At 46.8% G+C, this 27376-nt stretch overlaps 1 protein-coding gene across 1 annotated transcript in view; it reads left to right on the forward strand.

The window, feature by feature from the left end:
* The window catches only part of LOC311624832 (O-acyltransferase like protein-like), a gene marked incomplete at its 5' end in the record, with an annotated part of 49924 nt that extends 27012 nt beyond the window's left edge, over positions 1-22912 (forward strand). The window contains 9 exons of the mRNA XM_084888430.1: positions 549-651; positions 7566-7667; positions 14331-14496; positions 16318-16397; positions 18173-18286; positions 19957-20089; positions 20587-20773; positions 22095-22237; positions 22537-22912. Of these exons, the coding sequence (XP_084744556.1) occupies positions 549-651; positions 7566-7667; positions 14331-14496; positions 16318-16397; positions 18173-18286; positions 19957-20089; positions 20587-20773; positions 22095-22237; positions 22537-22671 (1163 nt within the window). The 3' untranslated portion in view covers positions 22672-22912. The remainder of the gene's footprint in view (positions 1-548; positions 652-7565; positions 7668-14330; positions 14497-16317; positions 16398-18172; positions 18287-19956; positions 20090-20586; positions 20774-22094; positions 22238-22536) is intronic.
* Between the last annotated feature and the right edge of the window lie 4464 nt (positions 22913-27376).

Raw genomic sequence — 27376 nt, forward strand, 5'->3', positions numbered from 1 at the left:
TGAGATTGTATTTTCATTGTCCAAACAGCTGGGCTCCCTTTCATCATGATTAATGATGCCAGAAACTGACATTTTGTTTTTTCTCCTGGAAAAACAGGCAAGTGTAGATAAGTACTGTGCATTAGTCAAGTCAATGTTTCTTGACCTTTCCCCGAAACACTCCCTTCAAGTACTCTCCCGGGGGTACTGTCCCCCCGGGGGCCAGATGCATGCATCAGAGTTGGGGGGCAGCTGAGAGGGGTCTGAAGAACTTCCCAGAGATCTGCACGGGCCCATGAGCAGGTGATACTGCTGTAGTCCTAAGGGGCTGAGGCCACTGAGAGCACAGAGGCGCCCAGAGTCTTAGTTACAATGAGGTACCTCCGTCTCCTCCCTTTTCTTTTTGGTCCAAGATCCCCTCATAAGTGAATGATGGGGATACATGACACCCTCCCAATACAACTGAAAGTGGAATGTGTTTCTCTTGTTTTTTTCTGAGAAGATAAATCACATGATTTTTTTTTTTTTGGTATTAAATCAATAGACACAGTTTTTTATGTTTGTTACAGATAATGTGCTCGAGTGGAAAGCAAGAGTGCTTAAAAACCCACTCTACCTTTATTCTCGGAGTGGCCCATTCTATCTTGGGGTTGATACATTCTTCCTGATCAGGTAATACAGTGTTTTTCCTGCTGTCATGCCTGTTGCTGCTTGTTGGGGGGGCAGGGGGGGAGAAAGAGGGGTATGCGTTGTCATCCTCACTTTAGTGAGAAAAACTGAATGGCTCACATTTACTCACCGGCCCTTGGCTCCTGTCCATCTCGGCACAGCACTGCTGCCACAAGCTCCTCCCCTTTGTATTTTCAGTTTACTAAATGAGTGAGGCTGGCTCTTTAAAGGGGGCCTTTTACAAAAGGTGATTATATTTCTCAAAATTGTTTACTTCAGTGGCTCTCAAATTATGGTTCGTGACCTGAGGCAAATCCATGATAAAGTTTCCAGTTCTCATCATGGTAAAATGTGAAACAAGAAAAGAAAATGATGTTCCATAAAGCTATGTCTATGTAAGATAACTACTGAGTGGTAAAATTTCTTAGCTGTTTGGTAAATGTCAGGTACCTCATGACATGCTTTGCAGCAGCATCTCTGTTAATCCTCATGATGTCCCTGCACAGTAGGGGCCATTGTTAAAATCCCCATATTTTTAGTTGAGGTAAAATTCACATAACATAAAATTGACCACTTAGAGTAAACAATTTAGTGGCATTTAGCACATTTACAATGTGGTACAACCACCATTTTTATCTAGTTCCAAACATTTTCATCATCTCCAAAGGAAACCTCATGCCCATTAAGAAGTTACTGCCCAATATCCCCTCCCCTTCATTTCTGGAATTCTGTTTCCTGTATCAATGGACTTACCTATTTCCGCTATCCTATATAATAAAGAGGTGATATGCAAATTGACCCTCACACCCTCGCACAACATGGCTGTCCCCATATGATCAAAGATGGCTGCCCCCATGTGATCAAAGATGGCCGCTTCCATGTGGTCAAAGATGGCCATCACAAGATTGCTGGCAGGGGAGGGTAGTTGTGGGTGACCAGGACAGCAGAGGAGGGCAGTTAGGGGTGACCATGCCTGCAAGGGAAGGCAATTGGGGGCAACCAGGCTAGCAGGGGAGAACAGTTAGGGGTGACCAGGCCTGCAGGGGAGGGCAGTTGGGGGCAACTGGGTCTGCAGGGGAGGGCAGCTGGGGGTTACTGAGCCAATAGGGGAGGGCAGTTGGGGGTGACCAGGTCAGCAGGGGAGCAGTTAGGAACCAATCAGACTGGTTAGGGGGTGATCAGGCTGGCAGGCAGGCAAGTGGTTAGGAGCCAGCAGTCCCAGATTGTGAGAGGGATGTCTGACTGCCAGTTTAGGCAGGATCCCTGATTGGGCCTAAACTGGCAGTCAGACATTCCCTGAGGAGACCCAGATTGGAGAGGGTGCAAGCTGGGCTGAGGGACAGCCCCCATCCCATGCACAAATTTTTGTGCACTGGGCCTCTAGTTTCATATAAGCACATTGTATAATATGTGCCCTTTTGTGCCTGACTCTTGCCATTTAGCATGATGTTTTTGAGGTTCATCTACATTGTAGCATGTGTCAGTACTTCATTTCTTTTTATGGCTGAGTAATATTCCATTGTATGGATAGAGCACAAAAATCTCCACTTTGAAGAGGAGGGAATTGAGATTGAGGGGGATAGTCCTGGTGGACCCATGATTTAAACCCAAGCATTCTGACTCCTGCGTTTATATCTTGGCCACGGTGCTAGCCTGTCTCTACCTCTTCTGACTTAAGTATCCCTTCACAGGGAAATGATGATGCTAGATAGCAGCTCTTTTTATCAGATGCTATCCATTCATCCATCCAGCCACCAGAGTGAATGCCTATTTGCCAGGCATTGTTCTAGGTCCTGAGCTACTTTAGTGGATAAAACAAACAAGGACTCCCATGGTGCTTCCATTAGTGTGTGTACATGCATGGGAAACCAGCAACAGACAGAAACAAACAAGAAACAATCTGATAGTAATAAATGTCAGTAAAGAAATAGCTAAGAAGGAGATAGAATGGGTATTTGTTTCAATGAGGTTAGAGAAGGTTTATCTGGTGAGGGGCTGATCCATCTGAGACCTGAGTGGTAAGAAGCAGCCAACTCCAGGAGGCCCAGGATGAGAAAGTTTCAGGCAGAGGCAGCAACTAGTGTCAAAGGACTAAGGCAAGAGAGAGTGAGCCTTGTTAAAGGGCCTGAGAGGCCCCGGGGCATCCTGAGCCATCTGGGAAACAGATAACAGAAAGAAGGTCAAGCATAGTGCGGGTGGAGGGAGAGAGGACCTTGTAGCAAAGCTAAGGAGTTTGGATGGAGTCTTGTGAAATGGAAAGTCGCTGGATTGCTTTAATGTGGAAAGTGATACTATCTGACTTTTTAAACTGATTATTCTGGCTCTCGTGATAATAATAGATCTAAGAAGGGCAGAGGCAGAAGCAGGGAGATCAATCAGGTGACCTCGGTTGAATTTCAGTGATAAGGCTTGGTCTGGGAGGTGGTGGCTGGGATGGAGAGAAGGTCACGCTCAAGATACAGTTCAGAGGTGGAATTGTTAGAACTTGTTGACGGACTGGATGTGAAATGTGAAGGGAGAGGTTGAGGACAGCTTCTAGGTTTTGGCTTTGATAGCTGATGAGATGGCGATGGTAGTAGTTGACAGGGGAAAGATCCGAGGAGAAGCAGGGTTTGGGAGGAAAGTCAAGCTTTCTGTTTTGAACAAGTTAAGATTAAGGAACCTTTTAGACACCCATGTAGAGATGGTAAGTAAGCAGTTTGCTCTATATGTCCCCGGAGCTCAGTGGCAATGTCAAGGCTGAGGATGGAAATTTTGGAGTGGGTGGGATACATGTGGTTTTTAAAGCCACAGGACTGAATCAGATTGTGCTGGGAGGGGCATGAAGACAGATCAGGGCTGAATCCTAGGACAGCTGATGTCCCCACCTTTGGAAGCTGGAAATAAGAGGAGGGGCCCAAAAAGGAGCCTGATGAGCAATAGTAAAAGATTGCTAGTGACCATTCATTTCCTGTAACACTTCCCCAATATCCTGGTGACTTGCTTCCTCTTCTCTGTCAGGTGTTTACTCAAATGGCATCTACCCAGGAAGGCCTTTCTTATCCCCTGATTTAAAATGGAGCCACCCAGCACTCTCTACCCTGTTTCCCCGAAAATAATACAGTGTCTTATATTAATTTTTGCTCCTAAAGATGCACTAGGTCTTATTTTCAGGGGATGTCTTATTTTTCCATGAAGAAGAATACGGTAAACATTTATTTTTAAATGAAAATAAAGGAAATTTATTATCTATATACGGTACGGTAGTACGGTGTTGTCAACACAAACCAGACAAACTGTGAATTCTACAGTATCAAGAATTTACTCATTTATTCAATGACAATCATGTCATCATCTTCTGGAACATCACCATAACAATCCAATTCCTGAATTTCCTGGTGAATTTCTTGTGACTCCTGTTCTTTCAGAATCAGTGGACCAAATCATGTTTAGCCTAGGGGGGCCTTATTTTCAGGGGGTTGCCTTATATTTCACTCAGAAGGAAACCTGTAAGTAGGTCTTATTTTCGGAGGATGTCTTATTTTAGGGGAAACACGGTACTTCATTTTCTCTTTAACTATTTTAGCTGCGTCTCCCCGCCACCTCCACTCCCCACTCCCCTTCCTTTCTTACCTGTCTTCACTGGAATGTAAGGCAGGATATTTTGTTTTCTGTGCTGCTACCCCCAGTGCCAAAAGCAGTGCCAGGCACATAATACTGATCGGTAAATAGTTGTTGAAATTATTTCTTAATTGTTTCATCTCAGGACTCTGGTGTGATAGCTTCTCGGGGCAAGGCAGAAAAAGTAGGTACAGAGTAAGCTGAAACCTGCCCACTTGGGCAACAGCTCATGCTAGGCGGTGGCCAAGGTGACAACTGAGAGTAGCCCAGACAGGCAAGGGTCAGAATCCACCATCGCAGCAAACCCAGCAAAGATACGGAACCCTGGGCACCAGACTTTCCAACAGGGCATAGCTGAGACTAACCAGGTGGCTAACCACCTGCAGGAGACCAGGGCGGCCCCGAGGGAAGGGAAGTCTGCCCAGAGCCCAGAACACTGTTCCCTGCAAAGGAGGCTAATAAGAACAAGGCAACCCCCACACCATATGCTGCAGGCACTGATGGGCAGAGCTCCAAACCCTGGGAGGGCGGCTGCCAAGGACAGAGTGGGGTGGATGGAACCTAAGCCAACACTCAAGCTGCAGAATTGCCACTAGGAGGGAAGAATGGAGGGCAAGGGAGGCCACAGGTCATCCTGGGCCATTAGGGGGAAACGGGACAGCAGAGAAGCCATCAGGTCATCCCTGAGATATCCAAAGCACAGACCCAGGTTTCTGAAATTGCAGACATCTAAGAAAACAACATACCTGTGCCCCTCTCTCATCTGTGGCATGGAGAGAACTGTGCCTGTCATTGGTGGTTCTGAGAGTCTGGTGCCTGCACAGTGGCACCAGAACCATCCAGAAGCCTGTTAGAAATGCAGATTTGCAGGCCCCACTCAGACCCCCTGAATTAGACACCTGGGCTGGTGCGAGCCCTCCAGCTGCTGCCACCATAAAGGTCTGAGAACCGGCTTGGCTCAGTGGATAGAGCGTCAGCCTGTGGACTGAAGGGTTTCAGGTTTGATTCCAGCCAAGGGGACAGCCAAGGGTTTTGGGCTCGATCTCCAGTGGGGGGTGTGCAGGAGGCAGCCAATCAATGACTCTCTCTCATCATTGATGTTTCTATCTCTCTCTCCTCCCTTCCTCTCAGAAATCAATAAAGAAATATATATATATCTTTCCTTCCTTCCTTCCTTCCTTCCTTCCTTCCTTCCTTCCTTCCTTCCTTCCTTCCTTCCTTCCTTCTTTCCTTCTTTCTTTCTTTCTTTCTTTCTTTCTTTCTTTCTTTCTTTCTTTCTTTCTTTCTTTCTTTCTTTCTTTCTTTCCTTCCTTCCTTCCTTCCTTCCTTCCTTCCTTCCTTCCTTCCTTCCTTCCTTCCTTCTTTCTTTCTTTCTTTCTTTCTTTCTTTCTTTCTTTCTTTCTTTCTTTCTTTCTTTCTTTCTTTCTTTCTTTCTTTCTTTCTTTCTTTCAGAACCACCGAGGGAGCCCCAGTGAGAGACGTGATGGCGGACGGTGAAGCCGCATAGATCCCAGTGCTGCCTGGGAAACAAAGCTGTACTTTTTTTTTTTTCTTTATCCTGATTTGCTTTTATTTTCCATTGCCAGTCTCGGTAACTATTTTTCCTCCCAATTTTCACTTTATTACTTTATGAAGTGCATATATTCTTTTAAGTAAACTTTTTGCTTGAACAATGGGAACGTTACTAATAGTGATACTACCTAGTATGGTCTTTATGCTAAGTGCTTAAAATCTTCCACCCCATATGATTCTTACAATAAATCTATAAAGCTGGAACCAATATCATGCCCATATTTACAGATAAGAATGTTGACATTTAGAAAGGAAATCACTTACCCAAGTCCCCCAGGTAGAATCAGAAGTCACTGATGGGTTTACATAGGAAAACCAAGGACATGAATAATTAGCCAGTGACCGTTCAGAATCCTTTTCTACCTCTCAGGGTGACTTGTCACATTTCTGCCGCAGGATTTAAAAACATTTATCTTTATTGCTGAAAGTATTACAGGTGTCCCTTTTGCCCTCTCACTGACCCCTCCTCCTTAACTCTTTACCAGCCTGTTTAGGCCTCTGGCTCTTCTCCATCTTCTGGAGCTACTTGTCTCGCTCAGAGCCTGTTTTCCTGCCATCCCGTCCCTTTGTCCTGTCTTCATGAACTTGAAGGTTGGACAGTGCATGACCGCACACAGAGTGAGACCTGGCGCTTGCTTAGCAACCACGCTGGTGGAGGGGGAGCCAATCACTGAAAGGAAAGGCTAGCTCAGGCCCCCGATTCTCTCCTGCAACTCAGAGGAGGCGAGAATCAGAATTAACCTCCCTAATTCCCCATCTCACCATCTTTTCTTAGTTGTCTCTTTAAATTCTACTCCTGTTATAGTGGGTACTGTTCACTGCATTTCAAAAGAAAATCTATCTGGAAGAGAATAAAGACATTCTCCAACTCTCCCTGATCCCTTCCAAGTCCCACCCAACGCCCAGGGCCTTTTGCACAGGAAATCCATTTGTTCCTTAGGGAAACACCCATCAGATCCTTGGAATAAAGTCAAAAGGTTGGGAAACTCACAAACTTGCTTACCATCAAGTTCTAACTCAGAGGCATATCCTTGGTTTTTTCAGTGGAATGTTCTGAGTGATGAGTTTGCACTCAGGATATGCTGGCTGAGAATTCTCACTGGGATCTTGGGCAACCCACATAACAGTCTTTGAGTCTTCATTTCCATATTAAGCAAGCAGGATTGGCAATATTGTCCCTTTTATATAATTGGGCTGTTCATTCATCTACTTGATTATTCACTCAAAAACCATTACAAAGTAGTTTGCTATGGCTCCAGAAACAAAAGCAAAAGCAACCTTAGTGGCGTTACAGCAGAAGACCACTGGCTGATACTTGGGACAATAGTCACTAGTGTTCACTGGGTATTTCTGGTTCTTCACCCTCAGTTGGCAACATACCACTTCCTGGCCCCATTGTGGTTGGTGGGCCACATCTCTATGTCTGACCGAGTGGTACCTGGTATTGCCATCATGCTGAGAGCTTTAAACGTGTCTTCTCTGGGTGAGGCCATGTAATTGCTGGTTTGAGGCCTTCCAGAATTCTCCTGTCCTCTGCATGATCACCGGTGAAATTGGAGAGAGTGGCTGCCCATCAGCCTGGGTCCATAATGAGGAAGTGGCTGACCCCAAAGTGAATGGCCATAGGCTTGCAGCATAAGCAAGAAAAAAAAAGATTGTTATTTTGACTTGGAAACCAGATTAATCAACCAATGAGCTTTATCACTGATAAATAGTTCCTGTGCCTGTTCTTCTCTTTCTCTCAGTGGTTGGTTAAGCGCGAGGTCATTTTTAAAGATGCAGCAGTCTTCAGAAAAAGGAATCACTGCCAAAGTTATACTCAGCTACTACTTTAGTCGCCTTATAAGGTAGGTTTACTTACATAATTTCTGAATTTACTATTGCTGTGTAACAATTTAGGATTTCTAAAATTATCAACCCTCTTTTGAAAGAATGTTTAAAGAAAAATAAATGGAGATAAATTGTTTTCTTCCTTAAATACAGTTTGTTTGTTTTTTTGTTTATTTTTGTTTTTGCTGGCTTAATGGCTTTTGCCAGTAGAAGATTCCAGTTTTTATGGTGTTGGTCCTAATAAAATTTGAGGTATATTAAACCAGCAAAAACATCCTTATTCCTTAGCTGATGGGCATCAAATTTCAATCAATGTACTATCAGATTGTCATGGACTCACATTCAACAGGAGAATTTGTATGGCTCCTACAAATTGGTAATAATTGGATCCTGTGAGTAAGAGTGCTAATGGTAATAATAAAGATAAAATAAGATACAGCCAGGAGAGGGGCTGGTTGGCCCTTGAGACAATAGTTGCTCTGCTGAGAAGAAGCCGGCTGGTGATCCTTGCGAATGTGTGATTGGTTGGAGCAGAAGGATGACACTATTGGGACAAAATATGAAACCAGTGTGATGGAGCAGCAGGTGTGCAATGAGACTGCCTAAGTTTAGGCAGAAAAGGCCCTTCAACTCATGGACCTCAATCCCTTCCTTTATATATTTTCTGAATCAACTTGGTGCTGAACTAGCCCCGCTCTCATTAGTCATGACCTATGCCCTTCTTGTCACACTGCACTCTCATGAAATAGGAAGGGGAGTGTTGAAACAATCTGTGCTAATAAAATCGAGTGGGTAAGATCTGACTCTCTAGTTTGTTTGCCAGGCTTGCTTTCTGGTTCCATCACCTCCTAGCTGCGTGACTTTGAACAAGTGTTACAACCTCTCTGTGCTTGACTTTTCTCATCTCAAAAGTGGAGAGAGTAATGACATCCCTTCATTGGCCTCTCGTGAGGATTAAATGAGCTAATGTATGTAAAGAACTTAGAAAAGTAAGTTATCATTGTTACTGTTGTTATCATTATTTACACCTTTTAATTTTACCTGTAAATAGGCTAAGAATGAATACAAGCTAAGGAGTAGACCTTTAGTGATTCCTTTCCACCATAGATGTGTGGTTTTTTACAAGCTCTATCAAGTCTATCCCTCATCCTGGGGAGGACAGAATGCTGCTTCTGTCAATATCACTTGGGTGTGAGGCACAGGGTCAAGTAGTCTGCCTTGCCCTGAGGTCTTGTGGAAAAGAGGGACTGGATTCAGGCCAAGAGCTCAGTGATAAGATGGGTGGTTAGGGTTTGCAGGGGGGATTCAATGGCATGGTGTGTTCTGCCTGGTAAACTTGCTTCAGAGGAAAGATCCTGGAGCTGGGGATCGAGGAGGCAGATAAAGTCATGGTGAGGGGCAGGGAGAGCTGAAGTAGGGAGTGAGGAGCAGTGAGGCATTACAGGGCACAGTGGAAGCAAGGACCCCAGTGAGTAAATAACTGCACTATGTAACAGGAGAGCAGGAGTCAGGGTGGTGATGGGCAGCGGGAATGCAGAGAGGGCAAGTCAAGGACACATTTTCTGGCCAGAGTAGCATGGCAGATGGTGGCATTCTTGAGGTAGGGGGGTCTGGAAGAGTGCCAGGTTGGACCAGGAAGAGAGTGAGCCCAACCTGGCACAGCACTGTTGAAAAAGGGAGGGGCCCGCCACCAACCCATAGTTTGAACTCATCCTTTTCAAGGTAACCCAGTGAGAAAGCAGCCATGCTTTTTGCTGTTCTCATTCACCAACTCTCTGTTACTGCTCAATGGTTTGCTGCTTGCCTCCCTCCCTCCAAGAGGAGTGGAAGTAAGGTCATTTGTTCACACCCTCTCTCTATTTATGGAGGGTCCCCTATGTGCTAGGTGCTGTGCTAAGCCCTGGGCATTTAACAGTTAATAAACCATGTGTGCCTGCTAGCATGGGGCTTACATGTGAATGATGGAGAAGACAATAAATGAATCAATAGGCAGCATTCACAACAGGTCCGTGATGATAACTGCCACAAAGTGACGGTTTGGAGAAGGAAGTAAGACAGGGTCTTCCTCTGTAAGGGTGGTCAGGGAAGGTGACATTTATCAAGAACCTTGAAAGAAGTAAAGGAATGTTCTAAGCAAGAAAACGTTGCAGGGAAGAAGGGTCCGTTCAGGGGTTCAGGTGCAAAGGCCCCGAGGAGGGAGCATGCTTGGTGGATTTGAAGAGCCTCAAAGAGCCGGCAGTGCTGGAGAGGAGAACAGAGGGGATGAGGTCAGAGAGGCGGGCGGGAGGGAGGATGGCTCAGGTCCTGCAGCATCTGTGGCCACCTGAAGAGCTTTCCCTTTTATTCTGAGACAGAAAGGCTTTGGAGGATTCCGGTAGGCAGTGGCTGGTCCGATTTACATTTCACAAGAGTCACTTTGGCTGCAGGGCAGAGAATAAACTGTAACTGGGCAGGGGCAAGAGACAGGGGACCAGCAGGGAGCTACTGCGAGTTATAAGAAACTGCAAAACCCCAATATTAAGGAGTAAATCAGTACAGAGCTTATCTCATGGGAAACAAGGAGAGTGGGTGCCCCAGTCCCTTAAAACTGTGATTATTCCAAAGAGAAGCCACATTTAAAAAATCAGGGTTTTAAAAAATAGGTTGTGATAAAAATGTCTAACACTAACAGATGGTTACGCATTAAAATTAAAGGGCCTCCTTCCAATCTCACTTCCTACAGGACACCTTTGTGAACAGAGGGAATGTAGAGAGGGAAAGTCTCTGTGAATTCCCGCAGAGACTTTCCATATATTTATATGTACCGTTTTTTATGAATAGGATTAAACGTAGTACAATGGAGAAGGAAGAGAAGTTGGCTCGGCAACTAAGTAATTACGGATTTTAAAAGAAAATCAAAGACAATTTTTTCATGGAACTAAATAACTTTATTCTGTAATGTATTGCCCATTTTGATCAATGACCTTTTGCCATCTTTCAGGCAGCATCATAATCCCACGTTCAAAAAACTTCTGGTTTTTATTAGCAAAAAACTGAATCAGGTACGATTTGACATCATCATCATTATTGAAATTTTTACCATTCAAGGAGTTTTGTAAAGATCGAAACAAAAAGTAATCAGATGGTGCAAGGTCAGGACTATATGGTGGATGTGGCAAAACATCCCAACCAAGCTCCATTAATTTTTGCCGAGTGACCAAAGATGTGTGTGGCCTTGCATTGACATGATGGAATACAACACCTTTTCGATTTGTCAATTCGGGCCGCTTTTCTTCAACTGCATTGTTTAATTTCGTTAGTTGTTCAATGTAGACATCAGAATTGATCGTTCGGTTGGGTGGTAAGAGTTCAAAGTAGACAATTCCTTTGTAATCCCACCAAACTGATAACAAAACCTTCTTTTGATGAATATCAGCTTTTGATGTTGTTTGAGTTGGTTCACCTGGCCTGCTCCACGATCTTTTCCACTTGATATTGTTGTAAACAACCCATTTTTCATCGCCAGTTATCAGTCATTTTAAAAATGGATCATTTTCATTACGTTTCTTTAGCAAATCGCAGCTGCTAATGCGTTGCGTTAACTGTGATTCTTTCAGTTCGTGAGGAACCCATGTATCGAGTTTTTGAACATAGCCAAGTTGTTTTAAGTGATTTTCAATGCATGTATGTGATACATGAAGCTTCTCTGCAATCTCACGTGTTGTACTGTGACAGTCCGAATTGATTATTGCTTTGATTAGGGCGTCATCAACTTCAACTGGACGACCAGAGCGTTTTTCATCTTTGAGTGAAAAATCACCAGAACGAAATTTGGCAAACCAATTTTGACACTGCTGTTCTTTTAAGGCTTCGTGACCATAAATAGCACATAACTTTTTATGAGCTTGCGATGCGTTTTTCCCTTTGCGGGAATAAAAAAGCAAAATATGACGAAAATGTTCCTTTTGATTTTCCATTTTTCAACGAACGCCAAACGAAAACTACAAAACAGATCAAAAAACTTTTTTTACTGATTAACAGCTGAATAGCCAACTATCAAATAACAAAATGTGTTTTACATTTGTACTACGTCTGCAAACCTAAAAATTCAACTGAAGCCATATATGTGTGAAACCCGCAATTACTTAGTTGCCGACCTAAGTAATTACTTAGTTGCCGACTTAGTTGTGTATTTTATACACTCTTTCTCATGTAGCTCTTTCCACTTCATGATTTAACATTGGCACACACCTCTATTTGCATGCAGGGACCCGCCTCACTGATTTTAAAGGCGGCCTGGGATGGCACTGTGTGGGTAGACCATCATGTATATGACCTGTCCCCATCACAGGAGGTCATTTCCAAGTGTTTTTCTATTTTAAACAATGATATAATGCATGTGCACATGTGAGCAATTATATGAACACTAGAGGCCCAGCGCACATAGTTGAGCATGGATAGGGTCCCTAGGCCTAGCCTGTGATCAGGGCCATCTTCTGCCTGCTTAACCAGTCTCCAGTCCTGCTCCACCACCACACCCTGGTTCGCTGTGATTCTCCATAGCATGACTTCCTTTCCCCAGAACCTGTGGGCCAGGGGGAGGGACCAAGAGGTCCGCCATTCTGTGTGCTCGCCAGTCCCACCCCATAGCCACTCACCTCAGTTTGTCGTGATTCCCTGTTTGCCATGCTTCAATTAGAGCCTGTGGGCCAGGGGGTGGGGAGGCGGGAGGGACTGAGAGGTGGTCAATTCCCTCATAGCTACTGGTCAAGCGGTCATTCGGTCATTACGCTTATGGTTGCTGGCCTTTTATTATATAGGATGTTTGCAGATGAATTCCTACTAGTGCAATTGCTGGTTTGGTCCAGCAATCATCTTGATGGACATTTTCCAGTTCACCTTCCCACCCACCAGGTCTGAGAGCCCCTGCTCCTCAGCCCTCCACAACCATGGCTGCTATTGCAGTGTAGGCTCTGAAAACCTAGTGTGACTTGCAATCCTCTGGAAGTTTGGCAAAAACAAAGCCTGTGTACATTTATATGACACTTTCAGTGTTTCAAACTATTTTCTTACTGATCTTATTTAATTCTCAAAAAAACCTTAGGAGGCAGAAATCCTCCTCATCCTTCAAAGCGTAGAAGGAATCGTCACCTGTGTTTTCCATAGAAGAGGAGAGAGAGGAATGATGTGATTTTCTCAGCGAGAAAAATATAGACAAACCAGCGTGCATGTTTCTTGTTCTTTCCCTTGTAGCCTGGCCTCTCCAGCCATGGCCCACCCCTCAGCCTCCGCCCCACAGTCCCGGCCCAGAGGCTGCGTTTGCACCGGCACCCCAGGGAGGGCTGTGCTAATGGCTGGGGGCACAGTGGGTGCACACTCCCTCTGTGGACATCTGACCTGCCTGAGCTCTGCCTCTGAGGGGAGCAGGGGCTAACTTACTCTCCCTGGGGAAAGGGAGGAGACAGATGGCGGGAAGGGAGGCCTGTGGGAGCAGCTGCTGGGCAGCGGGTCTGATGGCTGCCCCCAGCAGGGCCCAGCACTCAGGGAGGGCTTCGTGGCTGCTGTCTGAGCTGCCTGTGGGTGCACAGGAGGGTGCCCTTTGTCTCTGACTTTGATCAGCAATTCCAGCCCTGCTGCCTGCATGCCCACTGCCCTCCCGGACACTCCCCGAGGGGTTTTATCTCAGTGGCGAGGACAGGAGGCCCACAGGTGCACCTCCAGCAGTCCTGCCCTTCCCATCTGTCACACACACCCAGGCCCTGACGTCCCCACCACGGCCTGGAGGTGCTGCAGGGCCATGTGTTCTGCCCTCGTTGCATCTCCCCGAAACTTTTCAATGGCGTTTTTTAAAAAGACGTCTCTGACCGCAGCCCACCCAGAGCTGTGCGTGCCCCTCTGCTCAGCCTCCCGTGGGAACTCTGGACTGCGTGTCCTGGAGGTGGCCACCAGACACGTGGCCCCTTGAGACACACCGCCAGGGCAAAACACACACCGGAACCTAAAGACTTGGCAAGAGGAAAGAGGATGTAAAGTAATTCAGTAATTTCTTATATTGGTTACCTGTCCCAATGAGAAGAATATAGATGTATTGGGCTAAAAAACGTATATTATTAAAATGAATTGTACCAGTTTATCTTTGACTTTTAAAAATGTGGTTTCTAGAACCCTGGGGGCGGATGGGGCTGGAATTCTATTTCTATTGAACGTGCTGGTCTAGACACTGGGTGCCTTATCCATCAGCTGCGTGGCTGCTTCAAATCCGCTTGGAAGGAGGAAGGGCATGAGGGAAGGAAGGAAGGAAGAAGTGAATCCAGGAAGGGAGGGAGGAGAAGAGGGGTAAAGGAAGGCCTTTTTATCCGGAGGGGATGATGCCGGGTGAATTTCTCAGAGCTATCACTTCATCTGTAAAACGGAGGTCAAAGTTACCTGACAGGAGTTCTGAGGTTTAGAAATATCTACCGAGTTCCTCGTTCGGTGGCTGACGCGTGCGACTTGCTCAATGTAGAACAGTGCTTTGCATCAGCAGCGCCGGTGCCAGCACATAATAGGTGCTCACGAAACGATTTTGAATCCACGCATGCTTGAGGTGTGGGTGGGATGTGCTTAGAGGCTCTTATCCCCAGGTCAATGAGTCCAGTCCCCGCCTTTCCTGAGTGGGAGCACTGTGGGGCCCCTTTCTCTCGCCTGGCTCTTTCCGCCAGATTGCAGCCTCTTCACCTGTATTCCGTGTGCCTGTTGGTCGGATTGTTCACCCTGGTCCCCTGGGGACCTGTCTGGGAGGTGCCGAAGCTCCACCTGGACAACTGCCGGCGAGCGTGGTGGACGAACGTGCTGCTGCTCAACGACTTCCTGTGGGTCCGGAACGCGGTGAGTCCCGCGTGTTGGCTGCAAAGAGCGGCTGGGCACAAAGCGGCGTCCTGTGTCCCATGATTCAGTGAACTTCCTGGGGGCCACCGTGAGGCGTCTGGTCCCCTTCCTCCTGCTCTGTTCTCGGGAGTGAGTACTGGTGGTGCCGCAGGTGGTGGCTGTGGGCAGGGAGGCCAGTCTCCTGTGATGGAGGGTGGTGACCACACCGGCCTTGGCAGGGCAGTCACTGGGGGAAGCAGGGTAGTGGGTATCAAGGGGCCAGCCATTGAGGTGCACACCGCAACGCAGGCAACCCTGCCCCAGCCCTGTTCCTGTCCAGCCCATGCTGCCCCGAGGGGAAGGACAGTCTCTTCACCTCCACACAGAGAGCCTGTAACGGATGGAGCAGTGCACTGCGCCCTCACCACTATGCATTCCATTCCATTTCAAGCCAGATCTGACCGAGCAATAACATTTGTATGTGTTGCTTTTGGCTTCCTTAAAGCCCTGGTTCGCCCACGATGACCTGGGAACAGATGCAGGTAAGGTGGCTGTGATGGAATCGTGCCAGCGAGGAGGCATGTGTTTTGGAAAAGCAGCTGAAGAGAGAGTCCCTCAAGTGGGGCTGATCACGCACACAAACACTTTCCAATTAGAAGCTGCCTTTAGTACACAAGTTCCCAGTAGCTTCCACAGGGCACGTATCACCACCCAACTGCCTTCAGGTAGACCCAGGTCTGTGCCAGGGCCCAAGGAGGACAGAGAGCTGGGGCTGTTTTCCTGGCTGCAGACTGGCTTGGGCCATGTGTGGGAACCAGTGACAAAGACACCAGCCAGTCCCTCTCAGAGGTGAAACCCACTCTAGGTCTTAGAAGCAGAGGTGGGAGGGCCCTGCACATCCCCCCACCAGGGAACGTGCCTCCAGCTGGGACAGGAAAGCTGTGGCTGCTGTTGGGTAAATCTGGTCTCCCTTGGATGGAGAGGGTGGGAGGGAGACCAAGGTGCCCTTAATCGCTGAAGTGCTGGAGAATATGCCCCAGGAATGTCCTGACAATGAAGAAGAAGTACAGGTAGCTGCCTCATTCTACACAGACAGGTAAGTGATGAAAGATGTGGAAAGATGTGGCTTTGGCCAGACGGTCTCATGTCAGTCAAGCGTGGGAACCCTGGGTTTCCCACATAACTCGTCTGGAGCCAGGCCTCCGTTCTAAAAGGACACATTCTCTCCCCCTAGAGTGGGGGGGAGGGGGGGGCCAGCGGGTGAGGCACAGAAGAGAGAAGAGCAGTGAGCCTGACTACAACTGCATAACAATAATTACTCCTTGCATCTGTGTAACACGATACAGTTTTGTTCCCACAGTTGTCCTAGGATGGTGGTCGGCAAACGTGTCTCGAGAACCACATGCGGCTCTTTGGCCCCTTGAGTGTGGCTCTTCCACAAAATACCATGGCCTAGGCGAGTCTATTTTGAAGACGTGGTGTTAGAAGAAGTTTAAGTTTAAAAAATTTGGCTCTCAAAAGAAATTTCAATCGTCGGACTGTTGATATTTGGCTCTGTTGACTAATGAGTTTGCCGACCACCGTCCTAGAAGATTCACTATTAATGTTTTCTTTTTTAAACAATAGAGAAAACTGAATTTCCATTTTGTAAACTGGAACCTACCATACAGGTTTGTTACAAAGATGAGATGAGGTATGTGAGGTGCCTATAACTCACTCTTCCTTTCTCTTCCATGGAAATCCCCTCCAGCCTACTGAACTCCTCTCCTGGTCTAGGAAGGTGGACGGTGGGAGGCAGACCTGGTAAATGGCTGAGAGACGTAACCTTTGCTCTCTTTCCAGTGCAATGGCTGGACGTGGTACCTTGCCAATGACTTCCATTTCCATCTCACAACACCGGTCATCATCTTCATCCATGGAAAGTGAGTCACTGGGACATGTTTCCTTCCTGTTTGCCCTTTCCCACAAAATTCCAGGAGAGTGCTCCAGGTCTGGGGAGAGCAGCTCTTAAAATTTGGGATAAGAACTTCTCAGATGAGTTTGCAGCATGAAATCATGCACTGTTTACCTTCTCCTACCTTCTGCCCCAATCTTTATCCTATGCACTGCAGTCCGTGTTTGTTCAGAGCTATGGTCAGTGTGTGTGTAACACCTCGTGCTCAGCGTTTAATATAAACATTTCCACATGTTGGCATGACCTGCATACTTGTCAGTGAAATGCTAGTTTGAAGGTTAGGGCATCCAGATCGTTTTCTATTCTTCATGACTGTGGATGACAATGAGTGCCTTGGAGCACACAACTCTTCCCCTTAGTTATTTCCTTGGGGACATACACTGAGTGGCGAGATTATTATGATCTCTGAATGCATAATAATCTGGCCACTCAGAGTGTGTGTGTGTGTGTGTGTGTGTGTGTGTGTGTGTGTATTAGAGGCCCAGTGCATGAATTCGTGCATGGGTGGGGTCCAGTCAGCCTGGCCAAGGGGAGGAGACATGGGTGGTTGGCCGGCCTGCCTGCTGGTTGAACTCCTGGTCGAGGGGACAATTTGCATATTAGCCTTTTATTATATAGGAGGATATACACTGGGTGGGCATATTATTATGTGTTCAGAGATCATAATAATCAGTGTATGTGCAAGTTGCATTACTATGTCAAAGGGTAGGGACAATTTTGTGACATACTAGGAGATGACTCTCCAGAAAAAGTGAAGTAATTTACAGTGTCCCAAGCAATCTATCCATGTACCTGCTTCTCTATGTGGGCGATTTATCACCTGAAATTTTGTTAGTTTTAGAAAAGCTCTAAACTAGGGCTTCAGTCATTCATGGAGAAACTGATGGAGTGTGCACTATCCATGCCACATTTTAAAATATGTATTCTTCTCTTTTGTTAAATTTAAGGGCATTGGGCTCTAGCTGGTTTGGCTCAATGGATAGAGCATCAGTCTGTAGACTAAAGGGTCCTAGGTTCAATTCCAGTCAAGGGCACGTACCTTGGTTGCAGGCTCCCCACCCTACTTGCAGGAGGCAACCAATCAATTCATCTCTTTCACAGATTGATTTGAGAGAGACACATTTGGGTTAACCCTTCAAGGTCCTATAGCTAGGAAGTGGCATGGGTGTGAGCTGAACCTAGGATCTTACACACAAAGCTATTTTGCCTCCCTAATGAAGCATGTCTAGCAATTCTTCCTTATAATCACCTTGTATATTACACAGGATAAACTGGTGTTTCTTTCTGTCTCTTTCCCTCCCTTCCCCTCTTTCTAAAAATTAATGGAAAAAATAACCTAGGGTAAAGATTTTAAAAAATTTTAAGGACATTGGAAAAAACAGTAGGATGAAGAGAGGGGAACACAATTTCCCTGGACCTGATTCCTCTCTCAAGGAGACGTGAATTCGCTGTCCGAATTTGGTGTTTATCCTTCTGATCTTTTCTGCACAACTTCTTATGCATGAGAGGATTCTGCACATACACTTTAGTATCTTCTTTTTAATGGTTTCATGACACAAGCCTTTCCCTAGATTATTTTTTTTAAGTAAATATACCTCTCGCCCCCCTCAGCCAGTTGCCCCACGCCAGCCTCTCTCAAAGGCAGGCCTCGCCTTTGCCAAGGCTGCAAGTCTTTCCTGTCCACAGATTCTGCGGTGAAGGAAACTGAAGAGCCCTCTTGTCAATGTCCCCTCTTCTCTGCAGAAGTAAACATGTCCTTGTCCTCCTCGGGGCCACGCTGTTCTTGGCATCTTTCACTGCAACTGCTTTGCTCACGCTGGCTCATGACCTCCCCGTGGCAGCTCCGTCAGAAGCAAGGTAACCGTTCCCAGCCTGCCCGGCTCTGCGCCTTGCCTGGCCTGGGCACAGCCAGGACCTCCCAGGGAGGACTGGGGATGAATGCCAGGCTGTTTGCACTGTGCCCAGCGGTGTGTGGAAAAACCGGTGGGGCATGTTCAGCTCGGATGGGAAAGTTGATGGCACTTTTGTTTCCAATCTTCTGAACCTTTTCAACTGGCCCAAGGGTCCTCTGTCCCCTCAAGTGCTTCTCGGAGGAAAGGAGCGCCCCCACGTGGCTGTCTTATGTTTCTCTTCCAGTGGCCAGCTGCTGCTGGGGGGACTCTGTTGTTGGAGAGTCTGAAACTTGAGGAAGTTGGGGTTACCCCTTCAAGGTCACAAGGCATATGTGTGAGCTGAACCTGGGACCTTATGCACGAGGCTACATTGCTTCCCTAATGAAGTATGTCTTTATGACCACACAGGATTAACTGGTGCCATTACCTGCTGACCTATTCTCAGTGCAGCAGTCAGTCATGCAAATGAAAATCAGATCCTGTCAGTCATCTACTCAAGTTCCCCCAATCACCATCCATTGCTCTCAAAGCAGAATCCCTGTCTGACCTCACCTGTCACTCCCCTATTTGCTGACACTGGACCAGCCACACTGACCTCCTAACATCCACACACCAACGATGCTCCCTCCTCAGGGCCTTGGCACTTGCTGCTCCCTGATACCGGAATGCTACAGGGCTTGTTCCTTCACTTCCTGCAGGTGTTTGTGTAAATGTCACCTCAGAGCAGCGGTAGCTGGCCACCTGATGTAAAATAGCCCAGAGCCATCCCTGGCACATTATGTATTTGTGAGGGGGATGAATGACTATCCTGTAGGCCTTTAACCACCCCCCCTTCACCCCCCCGCTTATTGATTTTTAGAGAGAGAAGAAGGGAGAAGGATAGAAAGATAGAAACATCCATAAGACAGAAACATCATTAACCGGCTTCCCCCTGCATGACCCCTTCTGGGGAATGAGCCTGCAACTCGGGCATGTACCCTGACCAGGAATTGAACCCCTGATCTCTTGGTTCCTGAGTCAACACTCAATTGCTGAGCCACACTGGCCAGAACACCCTAGGTCTTTTAACCAGGGGAGCATCATGCCCTTCCGTCATGTCACTGTCTTCTGTGGACGTGGCCAAGTGACAGAGAGGAGGCTGTCACCTCCTATGGTCCCCTCTTCCCCAGTGGTTCTCAGCTCTGAATGCACACGAGAGTCCCCTGGGGCCTTTTAATCCCCACTGATGCTCCCAGAAAGGGCCACCTCAGACCAGTGGAATCAGGCAATTGAATTCTATACGAACCTTCAGGAAGGGATTCACTTCTTTCAGAAGAGGTTCACTTCTGAGAACCATGTTTTTCGAGTCATCCTGACATACTAGACACCGGAAATAACTTTTGAACATGAAGGCCACTGTCCTATTTCCTTGGGATCCAGGGAGGAGGGGCCCAAGGCAATTTGGAATCTTAGCAAGCCAGCTGTGGCCCACAGCAGGATCATGAGGCCCCTGTGTGGGTCGTTACTTAGTAAATGAACAAAGGTACCCCAGATTTCACTTTGGGTCGGCTGAGGGCTTCCATGGGCATCTGAGAGACTCTCTTTTTTAGGTTGAGATCAAACTTAACCTTTTGTCTTATTTCCTTTGTTATCCAGTGAAAATGTGACTGTGCTGTATTTTTTGGAGTACTACACTAAGCCATATTGCAGATTCGGGCCATTCCTTGTTGGCATCTTTCTGAGCATTTTCATGCACCAAAACCACCAGGCAAACATTCTCAAAACCAAGGTGAGCTTCTTTTTCTCAGTTTACTTTCCTTTAAACATGACCTGAGATCCACTGAAGTGACAAAAACAGCACAGGCCCTGTGTCCCCCTCACTCAGGTTCCCCCATTATTGTCCATCGTCACAACCAAGAAACTGACATGGGTACACACACGGGCCTTCGATCCCTGGCGTCCTGTGCACTCACTTATGTGTGGGTGACAGGGCTGTGCATCTGTGTGACCACCACCACAGTCAAGGCACAGGACTCCTCTGTCACCACAAACACCTGTCTTGTGCCACCTCTCCATGGCCACCCCCCACTCCGCTACCCCGCCCCAACCTTAACCCTCACAACTACTAATCTGAACCTTCCATTTAGTCAGATGTGGGTACTGATTGAGGTTTATAAACAGACACCTAGGGGGACAATAATAGTACAAAAAGAGGAAGTTCGTGTAAAGAAGTAAACGCTCAGCGGCCCCAATGGGCTGTGAGTGGCATCGTTCCCTGCCCTGTAGGTGCAGGCTCTGCTCGGGTGGATTTGCTCCCTGTCCACGCTCTTCGGTGTGGTCGCTGTGGCGTACGCAGTGGACGACACCTCTGCCACCCGTTCCGTGGCCGCTGCTGTCTACCAGGCCGTGCACCGGAGCCTGTGGGCGGCGGCCGTGGGCTGGGTCGTGTTCGCATGTCACGAAGGCTATGGAGGTATGACGTTCGTGTGTTCGCACTGGCCCTTTAAAGGTGACACATGTGAAGGCAGTGTGCCCAGAAGGGCTTTGGTTTGCTGGGGAATGAGTCTGAAACCTCCACTTGTCTGTATCCTTGGGGAAAACCCACATATTCTGTTTGAGATTGTACACCGGCTTCTGTACAAATGCAGGTGCTGGAGGAAAATGTGCAGCCTCTCCAATGAAGCTGGTTTAGAAGTTGGAAGAGAGCAGGCAGGGTCATGAGAAAAGCAACCCAGTGCAGGGCACATGAGTTCCGGGGGTACCCGCCCAGGCCTCGGTTTACTCATCTGGGAGAAGAAACGGAACCGCCACCGAGGTCCCCGGCCCTTTGATGATCCGGGAGACTGCTCCTGCTGAGCCAGGCCTCACCTCGCAGGAAATCACGCAAAAAGGGGGCTTCAGTGGAAAGAAAGGATTAGTCCAGATTACAAGTGTCTGTGCAAGCCACCGATGTTCCTGCCCTTTCTCTCTACTTGGCACATGGTGGGAACTGGGTGCTGAGGTGTCAGCAAATGACAAGACTAGTAGATGAATGGTGGGGGGGAGGGTAGGGGGGGGTGGGTTAGATAAATATTTGGAAAACGTGTGTCCACGTGATGACCTTCAGAAAGGTATATCTAGAAAAGAACGTTTGAAGAAGAGTTTAATTCAAACGCTCAGGACGAGAAGGGATCTCAATGGCTCGAGCCACCTTTTCCATCTTCAGTCATTGCCAAAACTGACCATGCTGGTCCTGCTCCATTCAAGGCCTGATTCTGTTGAGTCGCCCATGTTACGCCTTTAGTTGAAACCTTCCCCTGGTGCCCCGTCACCAATAGCAGTGGCCCTCAATCTCGAGTAGTACAATAGATGGACCTGTTCTAAAGGAATAAGAATCCTTCGAGACCCAAGTTATGGAATATTTGTCCTGAAAGGGAGCCTGAAGTTGATCGAATGCAAGCTGCTTGATAATGATAAAGACTCTGAGGCTGGCATGTCCACTGCCTGGTCCCAAGGCTTGTGTAGCTGCACCTGGAACCAGGCCCAGGCGAGTGACAGGACTCTGCCCCTTGTTCCACATGCAGATGCTCTGTGCCCAGGGGTCAAATCCACAGTAAGGAAGTGAACTGACCGTGAACTCAGTATTAGCATTTCTTACATTTTCATCTTTCTACAAGAGAAAGTTGGGTGGTTTGTTTGGGGGGGTGTATCCCCTTAAAAATGATAATGAACGGAGACCTTCTTAGAAGGAGTCCACAGACTTAGGTGCGGCACCTGAGGGAGCGGCGATGACTCTCCGTGCCTGTTCCCGGCAGGTCCGGTGAACCGGCTGCTCTCCTGCAGAGTGTGGAGCTTCCTGGCCGGCATCAGCTACGCCTGTTACTTGGTGCATCCAATCATCATCATCCTCTACAACGGCCTCCAGGAGACGCTCATTCACTACACGGACACCAACATGGTGAGTCTTTGCTCCCGGCTCTGCCGCATCGCGGCTGTTCTCTCCGGGGCAGCAAAGCCAACCCTCCTGGCTTTGTCAGGAGCCTGCTGTTGTGGCTGGGAGCCTATTGTTCTTTGTTTTGTTTGAGAAAGGGCTTCTGCACAGGGTAATATCTTTGCTTTATTTATTTTATTTTTTAGTGTTCAGGGCTGTTTGTCTACAGATCCATTCCACACAGCCGGGTCGGTACACTTTAAGATCCAAACACAAGAGGACTCTTATAGTATGAGTGTGCCCACAGTGCCCCTCTTCCTCTGCAGCTCTATCTTTTCTCCGGGCACTGTTTGCTGACCTTCCTCGCTGGGCTGGCCCTGACGCTCTTCATTGAGAAACCATGTCAGGAACTGAAGCGGTGCCTTCTGGGATCGATGCCTGAAGGGCCAGGAACGGCCTAGTAAGACCCCAAAGACTGGGAGGCTGTTTTTTTGTGGTGAAGGGCAAAAGCAGGGGTGGCCTCGTTTATGTGACAAATGCATGAGTTTCTGAAAAGGGGTGTGAAGGTTATTTTGTGGATATTTACAGTATAGAGTTCCCTGTATTTAATCTATAAAAGAGTTATACGTATTTAGCATATAAAGGAGTTCTATGATGATCTGTTTAGTAGCATAATAATTAATCTTTGATGTGTTTTTTAGCAAGAAAAAAAAATCTGGATATTTATGGTATCATCCAGTATTTATTTTCTATATTAGTGATCACAGAAAAACATCAAATATAGTGAATAGGATATAATCTGGATTAACATGCTAACTTTCTTTATTAAAATCACACTGTATCTTTCCTCATCGTAGTAGTTTCTATGTTGGTCTCATACCTTTGTAGACTCATAACTTTTTCTTGAACCCTCAGGATGGTGTGACTTACTAGCGAGCATAATTTCTGGGTATGTTGTTACAAGTTTTCCAAACGTTATTTTCTCTATAACATGGTCTCTGTGACTGGTTAATTTGTATCTCCCCCTCCATCCCCCCAAAATGTGAAATTCTAATCCCCCTAGTATAATAGAATGTGGCCTTATTTGGAGATAAGGTCTTTATAGCGGTGATAAGTTAAATGAGGCCATGGGTGGGGCTGGCCCTAATCCAATATGACTTGTGTGCTTCTGAAAAGAGACATCTGGCCCCAGAGATGGAAACACGCAGGGGAGACTGGGTAAAGGGAGAAGATGGCCTTCTACAAGCCAAGGAACCCCCAGGTGGCTGCCAAACAAGCTAGATGCCCCCAGGAAGGCTTCTGCCCAGAGCCCTCTGGGAGAGCATGGGCCTGCGACCCCCTGGCTTAAGATTTCCAGCCTTCCAGAACAATGAGGCAATAACCTTCTGTTGTTTGAAACTACTCCTAGCAAACCAACATCATCCTCCAACAAGAACTCCCAAAGGAGCCCTGGCCGGTTTGGCTCAGTGGATAGAGCATTGGCCTGTGAACTGAAGGGCCCCCGGGTTTGATTCCGGTCAAGGGCACATGCCCGGGTTGTAGGTTTGGTCCCCAGTTGGGGGTGTGCAAGAGGCAGCCAATACATGGTTCTCTTTCATCATTGATGTTTCTATCTCTCTATCCCTCTCCCTTTCTTTCTGAAATCATATATATATATATATATATATATATATATATATATATATATCCCAAATGGAGATTTGTGAGGCCAGTTGGAGAATCTGGAGGTCCAGGTTTCCTCCTGAGCATGTAATTTTACATTAACCACCCCTACCTACATGTCTAATGATGCTTATAACAACACTCTGTGTCCTTAATAATCGAAAAATTTAATAAAAATCATAAGGCTACAGGAATCTTATTAACTCATATTACTTGCTGCTCCCCCTTCACCTCCCCTGATGTATGTTCTTCTCTACCCTCAAGTGGCTATTCAAGGAGGACCACTGAGGGACAAGGAGTTGTAAGCCTAAAGTCCTTGGACAGAATGATGGAGAGCTGACCATGTCCTTTCCCAGCCAGCCTCGGGGAACGAGCCACATCTCCCTGAGGCCTGGTCTCTTCTGCCTGCAGAACTGGACCTGAAGAAGGAGACAAGCCACACCCTGGCGCTTTCAGTCTGGAATAAAACGCTCCAAGGTGGGCTTTGGGGAAACTCCGACGTTTATCGAGTTCCTTGGGAGCCCCCTGGTGGCTGATTCGACACATGAACATCTGACTTAATTAGACCTCAGAGGAGATGGTGAGTAGTGAGGACAGGAGGCATTTACCCGAGAACATGGCAATCCAGAAGGTCCCCAGCGGGGAAAAGATTCGCCTGCCAACCTTGCTGGGCACGCAAACTGCCAAGTGCTTCCAGTTATGAGGCTAAAAACCCGGGCCCTTGGAAATAGCTTCACAATTACTACCATAGCCTTCAGGAGGCCTCTTTTATAAGGGAAAAAATAATAATAATAATAATAACCTCCTCACGATTGCAACTTCATCAAACAAAGTTGGGATATAGAAGTTCAATTCTGTTCTAATTTTGTTTCAAAACATTATTCAACACAGAAGTTGAGGATTTATAGCCTGTGTGGACCTTACTAACTTGGGTTCTAAAACAAACTTAAAAAAGCATGTAACATTTATGAGACAGGGGGATATTTGGACACTGCCTGGTGTTTGATGATATTAAAGACTTACTCATTTTTAATGTGATAATGGTATTGTGGTTGCTTTATTTTTTTTTAAAGAAAAGCCCTTATCTGTTAATGCATACAGAAGTATTTATGGACAAAATGACATAAAAACCTGGTATTTACCTCAAAATAACATTGGCAGGAAGTGGGACAGAGGAAACAGGCTGGTGATGTAATTATAATTTGTTAATGGGACCTCATTATATTATTTTCTCCATTTTTGTATGTGCTTGAAGCTTGTCTAACAATAAAGTCAAACACAGGCAGCAGGATCAGCATAGATAAAGCACCGCTTGATGGGCACCTCCTCTAATTCTTTCTAAATCCTGAAATCCATGGCCCATCTCCACATACTAGCCTGTGGGTACAAATAGTCCCATCAACAGTACGGGATCCCACTTGCACCCAGATGGGAAGGAACTCTGCCACCTTCAGTTCCTCCCAGTGGTTCGGGGGAGTCCAGGGATGTCTTGCTTGCCTGGTGGACCTGGGCTCTGCCATTTCCTTCAGCGTGAACTGGCTCTCCTCACCCACACCTGCTCTGCCATCAGGGCTGCTGAGCGCTGCTGGCAGGGGCCAGTGTCTCCTGCCCACGCCAACGTCGCCATGCCGTTCTCCCAAGCACACCGCCTTCTTCCGTGACTTCTTCAGGCAGGATGTGGGCTGGGCTGGCTTGGTGCTCTGGCCACAGTGTCCACTCAGAGTACAAATGGTCTCCACAAATGCCACAGCGGAGAGGACCCCTCTTTCAGGGGCCTGATGCAGCAGGGATCTCCCTTTTCCACGTCCTGCACAGAAAGAGAGATGAACGAACTGGTTCTAAGTGGAGGTGGCCAGGGATTGAGAAATATTAGAAATAAAGAGAGAAGACACAGAGATAGATTTAAAGCTGGGAGCTGGGTGGGCTGCCATACTGTCTGCTGGAGAGGCAGGAAGACAACAATGATGTGACCCCTCCCAGCACATTTATTTCATACCCCCAATATCAGGAAGTTATCACCAACTTATTTGCATTCTTAAATCCTAGCATGCCTGGATTTACATATCTAGTCCCGCTCCTGCCGACACCTGGGCTGATATGAAGGCCAAGCTGACAACATGTCACCCATTTTGGGGAAACCTGTCCCCAGGGCTCTGCCACGCCTTGAGTTCAGCTGATGATAATTAAGGAGAATTGCCCAAGTGCCTTCTCAGGCTGGTCTCTATACCCTCTGGCCACACTAATGACACTGGTGCTTTCTCATTCAGGCTCGGGGCGCTTGTCCTGGTCTTACAGAAGCTGCTCTGGCAGGTTTCCCATCTAACATTGGCCTGTCTTTTCTGGATTCACTGAGAGATGGAGGATGGGCCTTGACTGAGAGTGAAAAAGAAACACGAAACTTTTCATTATATACAATGAACATCCCAATGGGTGCAGAGAGAGGGCAGCATGTAAAGAACCCAGATGCAGAGTTCTTTGTTAGAAAATATGCAAAGAGAAGCAAGGAGGAAGAAAGGGAAGGTGTGTCAGCTTCAGCACATGAAATGAGGGATGGAAAAAGGTTTCTCTTCTATGTATTATGTTTTAATCAGAATTAGAATTGGAACAGGCAGGGACTTTAAGGAAATCTATTCAATGACATGTTTTGGGTGTTATTTTGCTGGTTTTTAAAATGTTATTTATAAATTATATCGATAGTTTGCATTCAATATCACTTTGTATTTGCTTCGATGACATCATTTTACAGTGAGGCAGCTGAGGCTCTAAGTTCACATGCTACCTACGCAAGTTCACACACCAGCCATCATGGAGCCAGGACCGACCTGTTCTTCCTGCTCAGCGATATGGGCAGGATGGAGGCACAAAAAAAATACACGTACTACACACAGACGTGTATAGGTATATGTATGCATATGTACATTCATGCATAAATACATATTCATATGCATAAACCCATTCTCTTTCTTACTTCCCAAATTTTCTCTTTAACAAAGTATAGAAAAATCAATATTATTTATCTCGATCATTTCTCTTACCTCTTCTGTGCACAGAACATTGATAAAGCAGCAGCCATGAAAGCAATGGTTTTGCCCAGCCAGCTTGGTTCAAAGGTTGAGCATCGACCTATGAACTAGAGGCACATGCCCAGATTGTGGGCTCCATCCCCAGTAGGGGCTGTGCAAGAGGCAGCAAATCAGTGATTCTCATCATTGATGTTTCTATCTCTCCCTCTCCCTTCCTCTATGAAATCAATAAAATATATATTTTTTAAAAAGCAATGGTTGTAATCCTTTGGAAACATCTAAGTTTGGTAAACCTGCAGCACCTTTCCCTCTTCGGTGGGAGCAGTCAGTTCCTGGGCTCTGTTCCCTTTGATTTGAAGAAATAAATGTGCAGACTCTAGAACACCTTAGCAACATGTGTTCAGGCGACCACAAGAGGGCAGCACTTAGAGATCAGTGCCGGACCCCAATGCCTTGTTGAAACTCACCTGAAGCTTGTTGA

The sequence above is a fragment of the Pipistrellus hanaki genome (genome assembly GCF_964339955.1).
Source record: "Pipistrellus hanaki genome assembly, chromosome: 6".
Taxonomy (NCBI): domain Eukaryota; kingdom Metazoa; phylum Chordata; class Mammalia; order Chiroptera; family Vespertilionidae; genus Pipistrellus; species Pipistrellus hanaki.